Source organism: Cryptotermes secundus, unplaced genomic scaffold (assembly GCF_002891405.2).
Source record: "Cryptotermes secundus unplaced genomic scaffold, Csec_1.0 scaffold1045, whole genome shotgun sequence".
NCBI lineage: Eukaryota > Metazoa > Arthropoda > Insecta > Blattodea > Kalotermitidae > Cryptotermes > Cryptotermes secundus.
The window spans coordinates 342069-356027 of record NW_019740665.1 but is presented as its reverse complement, the minus strand read 5'-3'; the positions used below and the strand labels follow the sequence as shown (position 1 = coordinate 356027).

General features: G+C 35.8%; 2 protein-coding genes across 3 annotated transcripts in view; both read right to left on the bottom strand.

The window, feature by feature from the left end:
- The window catches only part of LOC111872567, a 67538-nt gene extending 62795 nt beyond the window's left edge, over window positions 1-4743 (bottom strand). Inside the window, exon 1 of one of the 2 annotated variants that reach the window (XR_004513916.1) lies at window positions 403-4743. The gene's annotated coding sequence lies outside the window, so the exon portion shown is untranslated. The remainder of the gene's footprint in view (window positions 1-402) is intronic. The other variant, XM_023866613.2, reaches the window with a different exon arrangement.
- A 172-nt stretch (window positions 4744-4915) lies between these two features.
- LOC111872565 (AP-2 complex subunit alpha) overlaps window positions 4916-13959 on the bottom strand; it is a 41986-nt gene continuing 32942 nt past the window's right edge. Inside the window, exons 17-19 of the mRNA XM_023866608.2 lie at window positions 12536-12680; window positions 10400-10604; window positions 4916-9842 (exon numbers count right to left, since the gene is read on the bottom strand). Coding sequence (XP_023722376.1) covers window positions 9765-9842; window positions 10400-10604; window positions 12536-12680 — 428 coding nt within the window. The 3' untranslated portion in view covers window positions 4916-9764. The remainder of the gene's footprint in view (window positions 9843-10399; window positions 10605-12535; window positions 12681-13959) is intronic.

Below are 13959 nucleotides of genomic sequence, written 5' to 3'. Positions count from 1 at the left end.
CTTCACTGGTGGTTGGGGGGAAGTGGCAGGGGCATGAATCATCACCAGCTAGTGAAGAGGTAAAGAATTGTGGACCTATAAGTTCACCTTCCAATATTCTATTACATAGTGCTTAACTAATTAAGCACTGGGACTTTACCTTCTTTACCTTCATTAGTGTTATGTCATACATCTGTGAACATCAGATCTTTGAAGTTCAAATTTAATTCAATAAATGACTTTGAATATTGGAGTTTATGCTCCTCTTTAGGTTATTATAAACATCAGAGATCTTTACTATTCATTAATTTCAGCATTATACAGATTCAGAGTAATTAATAACAATTTTATTACAAAAAGAAACTTTATACTGTATCCCACTTAAGTAATCAAATTACTAATTAAATTGTAAACAGCACATACCACTACATCAATACAGAGCCAAGACATTATCAAACTCCCAAATTTAATGCAGTGCTTATTCTAGTTCTGAATTTATCACTAGAATATAGGACCTAGCCACAAGACTGCACTGACATCTCCATTTTTGAGAACTGCCAACATTTGCATACTTATATCTTGTATTATTCCCTTGGAAATCTTAGTTGGAGGATTTTTTTTTCATACTTGATTATGAAACAAACTCTAAATAATTACATCAACATTTGCGCATCAATATTGTACTGTAATTCACTTGTTTCAAATATTGCCCTAAAGTGAAATCCTGGCCAATGGCTGACACGCAATATTTACCTAGTTACTTTGCTGTCACATAACCTAACTCCATATAAAATTACGAATTGCAATAGTTGACAAACTGGCAGCTATATACTGATTTTGCATAGACATTTCACTTTCCCCATACAGAAAATTGCTATGACAAACATATATTTTATGAAGATCTAATTGCATACAAAATTTCAGGACCACACAATAAGCAGTGCTTATATTGCACTCATTCTGGAAGTTCTCATGGCCATTATGGGCAAAGGGAGGAAATGACAAAATTGTGAAGGCACAGTGACATGATACATACACAAAGTCTCATCAAAACTGTCAACTGTGGGGTAAAATGGCATACAGAATACCACAGAATATCTTCCCTTATAAAATGAGAGTACCGGCTATATTAGTGACCCCAAATCAAGTTATACAAGTACTGATAGCTTTTACTCTTAAGATAAAAGTGTCACTGACAATGATATTACAAATAATCATAACTGCATATAAATTACATACAATATGCATGGTTTTTTCCATCCATACATAATATTGTAGCACGCTGTAGCCCCTGCTGGGCAACAACTGTGAGATAAGCAAATATACAAGAGGCATTACTGAGTAATGCCTTCACAAACATCTTCCCATGGAAATGACTGACCTGCAACAAAGATGAGCGGCGTTTTCTACACGGTCCATGCTGAGGTGTTTTAAGCTGGACAAGCTGGGCGCTGCAGTTAGTCAGTGGAGAGAAGAAAACTACGGGTTTGCTGTGAGTTGGCCGCCACCCTGCGGGTTAGACAGCTGAAGCAATGAGTCAACTGTAGGACATTCACCAGCCAGTAAGGATGTTATCAGAGGACATTCTTAAAATCAGGTACCTGGAACCAACATCTGAAGACAGAAGATTTTGTGTGTGCTACAAGTTAGTGATCTTTTAGTGTGTGTAAACCAATGAAGCTGTTATAATTACTCAAAATTGTGAGAATTATATATTACAGAAGAAGAGGCATGCCAAAAATATACTTACCTTATGCTGGAGCCATGCTGCTTCTTGTTGGTTAATAAAAATCTGTTTATTGAACTGTAATACATTCTACATATTTTATCTAACACCATCCACTCAGCTGTTCAATTATTAAAAACGTACTCGTATATATTGGAAAAAACTATTGGACATGGAAATATCTGAGGCTAGATTGTGTTTTTCAGTATGGCCATAGTATGTATAGTCAGCAGCAAACACAATTCTCACAATTTCTGTATTCAATTTTCTGTAACTACCTTCCTAGATACATATTTTTACTACAAACAAAATTTCAAATATACAAGATATACATACTTATATTTAATATTTATAAAACACTTTTGCTGTGATAGTAATTCCAATCTTATACAGATATTAGAGTGTAATTTGTAAATATTGGTATAAACATATGCTCTGTTTTATACTGGGACTCAGGGAATGAAATACAGAAAGAAATATGTATGCAAAAAGCGAGAATTCAAAATAGGACACCGAATATTTTCCTAAAACATTCAATCATAAACAAGATTGATCCTCTTAAATAGCAAAATATCATTGCTATATAAAAACATAAGATAAATACTGCAACATTTTCTTTCTTCATTCCACTGAATTCAACATCTTCAAATTATAACTGAAATTCTTACTAACAGTCACATACACATCTATTCTTCTGTATTCAATTTTAAATATATATCCATCAGAAGATTACAATAAATTCTACTCTCTCCATATGAGCAAGAGAGCTGTGTTCATTGGTCGTCCAGGCAACACTAATAACCATAATTGCTACTAGAAGGGCTAGGATTTACTGACTCCTCTATCCAACAAGACAAATATAATTCACTACTCACGGTATACAGATTGCAATAAACACATATCCCACTTCTCTATGCTGAACAAGACAACAAACAGCAGATATTACACATATAAATTCACTGGTTTTTCTTGGTGTGCACACATAAACCATCTTGGAATATAAGAACAATGAACTGTTTTCATAAGCCATCATGCCTAGTATTTGTGTAACAAATAAGAGGCAATATTTTATTTGTAACACAAACAAGCTTAATTATATAATATTACAATCAAATGGAAAACAAAATTATTATATACTTCAAGATGACAAGAAGCAAAAAACAGGCATGAAATTGTGATCACTTATGCAGATAAGTCATAATAAGTCAAATCTATTTTAGATTTAAGGTTGGTGCAGTGATGACTTTGAAGTGTATTATATTCTGGGGTGTGATATCATGTAGTCTGACAGAAGTTTACCAGTTGCTTCGAAGAAACATACTACTTGCGTGGCTTGCTTTTCAGTCCTGAAGATGCAGGCAATATGAGCCTCTGAAACATCTGTGAGCTTCTACCAGATTACATAGTGTCACATCCTAGAAGGCAGTATTTTTCAAATATATTTCTCTTTTTCAGGAGACTGTCTAATTTCAACTTATTTTAGTTGCTTGCTTTGTTATGAGACAGTAACAGAGATCTTGGGTTCTGGGATTCAGAACATGGAAGACGTTTGTGCTAACAAACATGTTGCTCAGTAAGGGCAACTACTGGAGTTTTATGAAAACCAAACCAATATTAAGATCATACAGTTAATGTGATGACCTCTTTTAAAGAAATCATACTTGACAGCTTAAAGAATTTTGGAGTGGTTAGGACATGTGATCAGAATGGAACAAAGGCGGCTAAGAATTTTTTTTAATTACGTCAGAAGAAGAAGAAAGATGTGAATGCCCAGACTGTGACTGGTGGATGATGCAGAGAACAATTTAAAAGAGCTGAAAATGAAGTAATGGAGACAAAAGAATGGACATCTGCCATAGAAGAGGCCAACATTCTTAAAGGACCATAGAACCAAGGAGTAAAACTAGTTGAAGGAACTGTACCACCACTTCTATCCAACTTTTAATAAAACAATAACTAAATAAAAATCAGATGATGAAGCACAAAATTTTAGGTGTCTAGTGCTCCATTAACCCAGCAGCTTCGGCTTACTGGATGGTTTACTGTGACACTTGCAGACCTAGGGCCACCATACAAAACAATCCAAACATCTTGCTCTACCATCACATGTACAATCTCCCAGAAACAGTAACAGTAACATATTTCCTGTACCCCAAAACCTCAAACCCTGTGGGTCAATTGACTTTTGTACACTTAGTAATGGTATACTTCATTACACAATTAATTCACAACAATATTTCAGCTGCATATTTTTATTTCCATTTTGAGATGAAAGAAGCAAGATTTTTTAATATGTAACTAAAAAAATAAACTGTCATTTATAGAGAGAATTACATATGTTTTAATTCCTGTAATAGCTATCCAAGTACATGTAATGACAGTGAAAGATCTGTCATTTGCAACTTTCCATTGGCCTCAAGTTCATTTACTGTAGATATAATCATATTGCTGGAAAGCTGTTCACAATACACAAAATCAAAGTACTTTCCCTTACACAGGTATTCCTCAATTTATGCAACAGATGCGGTAAAAAAGTAATGGAGAGTGAATCACATAAATCAAACATTAGAAAATATTGTGCTGAAGGCTTCATCTCTCCTCAATGAGAGACTGTAGCAATGTGCACAAGAGGTTGTGTGGCTAGCCCAATTTTCCATTCCGGCATTCCTCCTCCACTACAAACACAATACTCCACTCTCCCTTCTCCTCGCCTCTCTAGGACAGCAAGAAATCCACAAAAGTGAAGGTCATTTACTGAAATTGGTGTAAATTAGTTAAGTTCATTAAATGACACCATATTTTTTCAAAATCGCATATAACAAGGAGTACCTGTATTCCATCAAAGTCATATTAAAAAAAATTCACATAAGGTTGTAGACCTTAAATGAGATCTTAACTGTTACATATCAACTTTTTGCATAATGATCTGTTTTTGGTAGACAAGCATGGTTTTAACTTCATCGCCTCTGTTGTCTAGTGGTCAGCGTTCCTGGCTACAGATCCAGAGGTCCAGGTTCGATTCCCGGCTCTACCACATTTTTTCTGAGAAGTGGTGTGTCTGGAACGGGGGTCCACTCAGCCTTGTGAGGGTAACTGAGGAGCTATTTCAAGGAAATAGCAGCTCTGGTCTAGAAAACAGAGATTAACGGCCGTGGGGATTTGTTGCACTGACCACGGGACACCCTCTATCCACAAAAGTTGGCACTAACTTCGCTGACAAGCAGTGGTCGCTCAGTTGGTACAGTTCATTTGCGGACTAAAATCACAGTTTTTTTTTTGTAAGAAATACGTAGTAGTGGACAGGAATGAACAAAAATCAAATATGCCCTACAAATTTCAATGCAGACCCCAATACCGAATTTAATTAGAATTCCATTCTGTAGCTTCAGAGATGAAACATGAGGACAGTCAGGGCTCTGTTCAAAGAATTCAGAACAAAATAAACATATCCACAGGATTACATCAGTTTTGTGTTCTGTCTCCCAAAACAGAACTAAGCTGCTATCTTCTTTCATTGTCTATCATGCATGTGCTAAGACATATTATGAAACAAATTTTCTTGTGGCTGGTTCGATTTTCTGCCATGCCAATTTAAAGCAGAGAGATACCCACAGGAATGAAATATTTCTGCAGGTAACAACTGCAAATGAACGATTTTGAACAGAGTAAAATCTGTTCATTTTATTCCAATTTCATAAATTAATGCATGGTAAATTTATTATAATAAAAATGTAATTCATTACTACTTCTTTAATTCAATTAACACTTCAAATCCACAAGAATATGTCATGCATTATATAGGGATGACATGACTGAACATTCGCCTCCATCCATGGCTCTCCATATAATCAGCACACCACACAGGAGGCAGCAAACAATGCCAAAGACAATAAATGTAGATTTCAAAATTCATGAATTCAAAAATTTCACTGTAATATAAGAAAATTTAACAAGATACAAAAATCGTACCTGGAGCTGACCTCCTAAATGATAACCTCCAAAAATTTCTACATTTTAGTTTCAAAACATGGTAACTTATATCACACTTATTTCTGTTTAATTCATTATTATTACTATAGAGGTAACAACTTGAAAGTAAAAAATAATGATGCAAAACAGCAGAAATCATCATTATAAAAATATACATCTTTTGTGTTTAAATTAATGACTGCTGCTGCTTTAGACAATGCTAATATAAATTAGTGTTTAACACAAAAAATAAGGAATTATAATTAACACTCTTCCATGTTCTTACATTGCTAATAAATCAATTTAACCTCACAGCTGGATGACCACTGTATGTCTTGTTCAGCTGGTTAATAGCAATTTTGAGATGGCTGGGATATGCAGTCATTTAGATTCACATTCTAAGTGGGTTATATGTTTAACAATCTGTTTCAATGGGAACTGTGATAAAATACTGCAAGGAAAGAAAAGTCTGCATTCCCATCCTTAGACTACATCTACTGTACCATTACTCAACAGTATATTACGGATCTTTAGCCTGTAAATCTGTTGCATGTCATCAGATACCATGAATAAAGAAGCTATTATTACACATCTGCAAGTAGGAGCTATATGGTATAGGAAGTTATAGAAATCAAAACATAACCAGACATTTCCAGCACCTCTTCACTGCACTCAAATTATATCAAGTTAAACTCACACATAATTTTTTTAATTCATGCATTTCATGTATTCAAAATGTAGGTAATACAGACATTAATGAACAACAATGGCCATGAAAAATACAAGTTGCCAATATATCTTCGGTTAATATATTTGTACCTTACTTTATGACAAAGAACAAGAGTAAAAGACATCCATTCTAGAAAGGAAAGCATCATAACAGTGGCACAAACCTAAAAAGGTCAAATATGAAATTGCATAGTGTGGATATTATCATACCAACCCACCATAATGTAATACTGCTGCTCTACTGACAAAATGTTATTCACGTCTTTAAATTATTGTCTGTCATCTCCTCATCTTGTGCTAAGTCTTCTATTTAAAACAGTACAAGTCTCAAGAATGTAATTTACTATTTAAGAAAAATTACAATGGAATTGCAAGCAGCATGTGCAATGACAGTTCTGCTGATATGTGGTGATGGCATGCCACAACTGCAGAAAAAAAAAATCTTAACGAAAGAAACAGTGTGCAGTGTATAGGTATGGCATTTAGATTGCTACAGTGAGAATGTTACTTGCTAACAGTATAAAATCTCACACTTAAAGAAACGGTATTCAAATTTAATTTCATATCTACACAATATAAATTCTCCTGAACCTGAGATTCTTGTCATCGCTAAACATATCATCCCAAATAAATTACCATTCATAACCTATAAACAAATTATCACATTTCATCGCAAAATATAATGAATACCAATATGAAAGAATTAATGCGTAAAAGTGTAATTTTAAATTACCTGACTACTATTAATGATAGAAATTTTTCCTTCTTAAATGAGCAAGGAATTACTGCTTCAGAGGTATTACCTAAATAATCCACTGTATGGATAATGGGCGCCATACAAGCTGCACAATACAGAAAATTTCAACAGGGTAGACAAGTATAGTATCTTTTGTGCAAACAGTGAAATGTTGAAAAGGGACATAATTTAACATGTTAACATATTGGCTGGGGAAAACAGCTCCAGAAACATCTACTACAATATTGAAAAATTTGAGCAAATATAAATTACATTAAACTGTGGATCAAAAATTGACCAAAAAATTTGGTACAAGCTTTCCTTCAACAGAAACTATAATACCAAAAGAAATATGTCACACCTCAAATACAGGTACCAATAATGGCAGAAGTAGCCAGGGCTGACAACCAACATTTAAAATCCATATGGAACAGTAGCAGAACTAAATTCTGTCTCAAAAGTGCTTTTTTTTTTGTTTCCTAACAACAAGGAAATAAAAAACTAAGTGGAAAGGGATGAGACTTCAACAGATTCCTATAATGGAAAAAATGCAAGAAGTGAAACTGATGAATCATGTCACCAACAATAGAAACATCACCCTGAACTCAAATCCACTAAATTATACTGTACAATATTCTGTGAGCTACCTGAAAATTTTTCAGCCACTAAAATGAGACACTTCTCAACAACTTAACAAACCAAGAGCCTATATATTACAATATGTCTCCAGTATCACCTGAAGAAATCGCCGACAGCTACAGTGAACAGAGCTTATGCATTAATTGATGGGTGATCAAGCCTCAAGCTCTTGCTATAGTATCAAATACTCAATCAGTTGCATCAAAATATCACATGTGAATAACTTATTGGAATCAACACTCACATACAACACGAATGTGGTTGTGCAACAGAAGAAAGAAGATCCTGAAATATATTTCATGATGTCACAGTCCCTAATAGAAAAATTACTCACACAATCATAAATAAATTATGACAGGGTCATTATGAGACAAAAGTACAACAAAGTCAAAACTTTAAGTGGTCAATGAAGAGAATAAAGAAGTGACTGGTGCTGGATTTGAACATTGTCCTTAGAATTCATTCAGACACCTTGCACAGGAGACCACAAACTCCCACAACACTTCTGCAATTAAAATCATATAAGACAAGAGTCGGCTGGCACATAAAGCATAACCTCATTTCACAGTAGATGTTCAATAATTTAGCTGGGTGACCTCAAAGAGAAACTGTAATGTATATAAATTCATGGTTCCCTCATTCCGCTGAGAGTTAACCCGAGCTAACGAGAAGTATTCACCTCTCCAACCTGAGCAGCATAAATGATTTTCAGGTAACTCTCAAATGATTGCACTGTATAACCAATATATGAACTTCCAGACTCTTTCAATGGTATTTCATAAAATATTAACCTAGACTTTAAGAAACAATGATAAATTTATTTTTACACCTGGCTGGAAGAAGTAGAGCTTCTAAAATACAATATTCTATCTTAGTTTCATGGTTTATACTATTTGACAGGCAATGGTACCTGCAGCATTAATTTTTGCGAATGTAACCTACTAAGCCAAACAGCCTAAAATGTAATTCCTATTTACTAGGGGAGGGGACAATAATGGGGGGGGGGAGAAAAGAGAAAGCAAGGAGAGCTAAAGTAAAACAAAAAATGAAATATTCTTCATTCTGCAATATGCAAATATTGATATGTAAATATATACAACTCATTTATTAATTCTATCTTGTAACTCTGCGGGGGAAGATGAAAAAATATACGTATATAAGGGTAGTGCCTACCTAACGTACTGTTTGCATGCTGCTACCAAATCCTATACAAGTACAGTTTAGCTTTCTAAAGCCACTCTACATACCCTGATGAATCAATGACCTTCAAAAACTTCAATGAACAACATACACATCAAGTTGCAACCTGTTTTCATTTTTCTTTGACTGCAAAGCTAAACCAACCACATTTACAGGGAATCTACACAAAACAAAGGTCAATCTAAGACGTGCATTTTATGTCAAATAAAAAAAGAACAAATATATATATATATACCATACAAGTCTTGTGTTTTAATGATATCTGTGGTGGTGGGGGAGGGGGGGGGAAATGTGTGGATCAGCTTGTTATTACATGGCCTGACTGCCCGACTACTATGGCATGGCATTCTTCACGATGTATACTGCATAAATGTTGAATACAGCTGTCCAGTGAACAAAATTCTTAATATCAGTTCAGAGCGAAGTGTTGCATGCTTTCTTCCTGCAGGAGCAGCATCCCACAAAAAGCAACCAACTTCAGTCAACTGGAAAAACTGTAGTAATTACGAACCACACATCATGAGCAGCCATTATTTATCTGTTTCAATATTAAACACAACTATTAATATCATATATTTATCCCACATGGCGTGTAATGTTTGCAATGACAACATTTCTCGCTATATTATACACCCACATCAATTGGGTATATTGTAATAACCCGAAAAAGATTCGTATTGGCGGAAGGGTGGGGCACAGAAGGGAATGGGGTAAGGAAAGATTACACAATTTACGACAATATGCTTCACTTATTCGCCATCAAAGGGAAGAAGTCTATCACACAGACTAGAACTGATCTGCCAGCAGTTCACATACTTCTTGTGAAACACTTTCTTTGCTTGATCGAACTGTCAGTCTGTACATCTGTAAAAAGAAAGCAAGAAAAGACAATGATCATAAGATCTGTGTAAGACCTGAACTCATTCATGTACTACTCAGTCAAAATTATACAGTTCATTATGTAAACATTCACACTGTACAAAATTTGCCTCTTCTGCCTACATAATACTATATTTTGCCCTTCATTCCCTACACTTGGACTACCCTCCAAGTTAGGCATAATTAAAATGAATTAACAAGGTAAATAAAATGAACTGTGTTTCTCAAAATGCATGTAGATACATGACAATTACACTAATGAAGAAGTCACAACTCAGAGGTTGCCACCCCTCAATATATAAGCCATGCATGGGTATGTCAATACAGTGATCTACTGTGGTTCTAGCTAGTTACATCTGATCAGTTATACTTGTAAGAAAAGTGTTACTTTATTATGTGCATGCATAATAAAAACTTTGTAGAGAAAACACAGTTCTTATAAAATGTTACACTGATACTGTTTAAAAAAAAAAAAAAAACGATACTAAATAAGTTGCTCAATGCAATGGAATAATGGCATTCAGGATGGTAGAATACATTACCTGGGCCTGCTTGTTAGGTTCCAGTCGCAGAAGGCAGCCCACTGCTTGAGTTCGGGTATGGATGATACCAGCACACACAAAATTATCTGGATTTGGATCAATACCATCCAGTAGCTGCATACCAAACCCCAGAAGTTTAGTGCGAACTGTATTAAGGTCCATTGGTTGTGAAGCTTTAAAAATTTTCTGGGATCGCTGCTGATTCCTAGTAAAATAAGATTCAAAATTAAGACATGTGAAAGAAAGGACTAGAACACAAGGGCTTCATACTATCTAAGATGACAAATATCACAAATATTTTTAATAACTGAATGGAGCTGAGTCTTTCTTGAATGATCACAACTGCCTGGCTGGTCAAGAAAATACCCAGCCTTTTATAGAACAAAAAATGCAGTATGTGTTCACATGTGTCCATCACTGATCTCAATCCTATGTCAGACAAATCCAAACTACATTTACATATCTCTAAAGTGGCCTCCGCAGTCTAGGGGTAACGTTCCCACCTCATGACTCAAGGTACTCGGGTTCAAACCCGGCGGAGGTCGTGGAATTTTTTAAGGGCGGAAAAATTCAGGGAACAAGTCCTCCGGGAGGGACTTCAAGCCGTGGGTCTCATGTCGTAGATTTACGGCACGTAAAAGATCCTCATGTCTCTAGGAGACCTCTGAGCAAAATTAGGCAAAAGTTTCCTGCCCAAGTAGTTTCCAATGCCTCCAGTAGATGGGGAAGCATCGGGAACCATTGCCAGCTTTGCTGGCTGAACGGGGCTGATTGTGAGCAGCCAGTACCAGCAGGGTATGGCAACTGGTAGAATATCAAAGGGGGACGTACAATGGACTACTAGTCGTGGTGCATTGGGAAACCCACCCCCTCCAATAATAATAATAATAATAATAATAATAATAATAATATCTCTACTACTCACTGTCAAAAAACTAACCCGTTAAACTATTTTTTTATTGCTAGTGGGGTGGGACTAAGTCCCTTGTACTTCGGCCACTTCTGGCCTATTGTACCAGCCCCAGATGATAGGTGAGGGTGATTGTGGAGCAATTGGTGGAATGAAGATTGACATGGGAAAACGAAGTAATCAGACAAAACCTGCCCCAGTGCCACTTTGTCCACCACAAATCCCACTTGACCAGACCCGGGATCGAACCCGGGCCACCACAGTGGGAAGCCAGCGACTAACAGCTTGAGCTATGGTGCGGTCAACCTGTTAAACTAACTCTTAACAGAAAGAACCTTTTTTTTTTCCTCTAGCTATTAGCTGCAATGAAAAGGACCCTACTTAAATTAAACATATGACCTTCAATTTGTGTTTGTAATGTGTGTAAGGGAATACCTTAGGGACATCCTGAACCATTACACGTCTTAATACATAAGTTAGTTGTAGAAGTCCACCAAGTGTAACTAGTTAATAGGATTAAACAAAAGTTTTACCTTTACATGTTTCAGCCATTAGTAGCTATCATCAGAGGGCAGAATCAACACTGTACAGGAATTATTTTACATATGTTGTTGTTTGGCCATACGATGGTTACTACAGTACCATTACAACGTTGTGTCTACTCCACAAGATTTTTTAAATTATTTAAACTGGTTTTAACCACGTACTCTTGATATTCACACCTCATATTAACTGTATTATTTAATATTAAATTCTATACCTACTACAAGTCCCTTTATGATATCATGGTAAACTATTCTCAAACGACATATGTGAAGTAGTTCCTTTATAGTGTTGACTGCAGCTTCTGATGATGGAGAATAATGGCTGACACATGAAAAGTCATGACTTTTATTCACTACTTACATAGTTACGCTTGGAGTTTTGATTCTTGTTTGCATGGAACAGATATTTAATGAAATTTCCACATGTGAAGATAAGTACTTTTTTTTTTCAAAAACCTAGTTAAGATTTTGATGCACATGGACCAAAAATCATGGAATTTAAAGAGATTTTAAAACCTTTCTTCTTCCCCAGAATTTTGAACTTTCATTTCACACCCGTAAATTGATTACACTACATGTAGTGACAAAAATTATGTAACAAATTTATATATTCAAGTGTAAAATTATAATCCTGTTACATGACATCTGGCCCATGGAGGTATTTTCTGCATACATACTCACCCCCCCAAGTTCTTCCACCGAGCAAAAAATGATTCACCATTCATTTCAGTGGGTTCAAAGAACTTGTTGATTGTAAGAGGCAGCTTGATGGTTAACTTCTGGGGTACATTGTTATATATAAACGTGATGATCATGCTAGGAGCATCTGAAAATAAGATATACATGAGATTTCATGCTCTCACTGCAGTGGGTATGAAGACTGACATCTTGGAAGAACGCATTGCCTCCATCTTCATGGGTGAGGAGTAAGCCAATTAAGAATGTGGTGCTGTTCACTCTGTTGCGTTTTGCTTCCTTGGCTTACTTCCCAAACCTGAAGATGGAGGCAGTATATTCCTCCAAAACACTGTTAAACTTCTGAACTCATGACATGACATCCTAGAAGACAGTAAAACATTAAAAGTTGTCACTGTGTTTAATTAGTTAAACACTATGCTATGAAGACATATGGAGGAGTGGAGGTACAGCTCCAGTTTTTTTACCTCAGCACTAGATGAAGGTGAGTGGTCAGCTTCACATTCCTGCTGCTTTACTACTGGGGAAAGAGCCCCAATTACCCATTGGACAGAAGGCTGGGTGGGTCCCACAGTCAATCTGGACAGTGTAGAGAAGAGAAACATCTTGCAATGCCAGGGATTGAACCTGGGCTGCCCAGCTGGTACCCTGCCACAATAGTGACTGTGCCATTCAAGCTCCTTCACAGAATACAGTACTCTGCACAATCACACTTTTGTATATTCACTGGATTACCACTCAGAATAGTTCTAGTCTGTCTTAACAATGAATGTTATATGTAAAACATCAGTGACTGTCTTTCTAACATACGTTCACTCCAATGGTGAATCACTAATTGTCACTGTTAAATAACTGTATGTTAGTCTCCTGGATTACTCTTTATTTATCAGAATACTGTAAGTGCAGACCTACCTAATGACATACAGAATTTTATTCTACAACATTAGCCACAGGTAGGTACAAGTAACCCAAACTTTCGTGATTCTGACTTGTGTGAATTTTGCCCTCTACACAACTTCATTCTCAAATTCTTTTAACCCTTTGACGTGGTCATTTAAATTCCGCGGCCGCGGCTCCTGCGGTAATATATTCAGCCGGCCATTTAAATTTTGCTCGAAAATTATTTATTCATCATTGTTCTTAAATTCTATGAGATAGGAACATGAAACTTTCACTAAAATGATCTTAAAAGGTGGTTTTATAACCTTACCTTATAATATGAACCCCCTTTATATCTTCAATGGAAGCATGTTATTTAGTATTTGAGCAGAGAATGGTACGCCTTGAAGGATGAAACTTTCACTAAAATGATCTTAAAAGTTGGTTTTATAACCTTGCCTTATAATATGAGCACCCGGTATCTCGGCTATGTAAGCAGGTGACGCCTTGAAGCATTAGTCTAAACACAG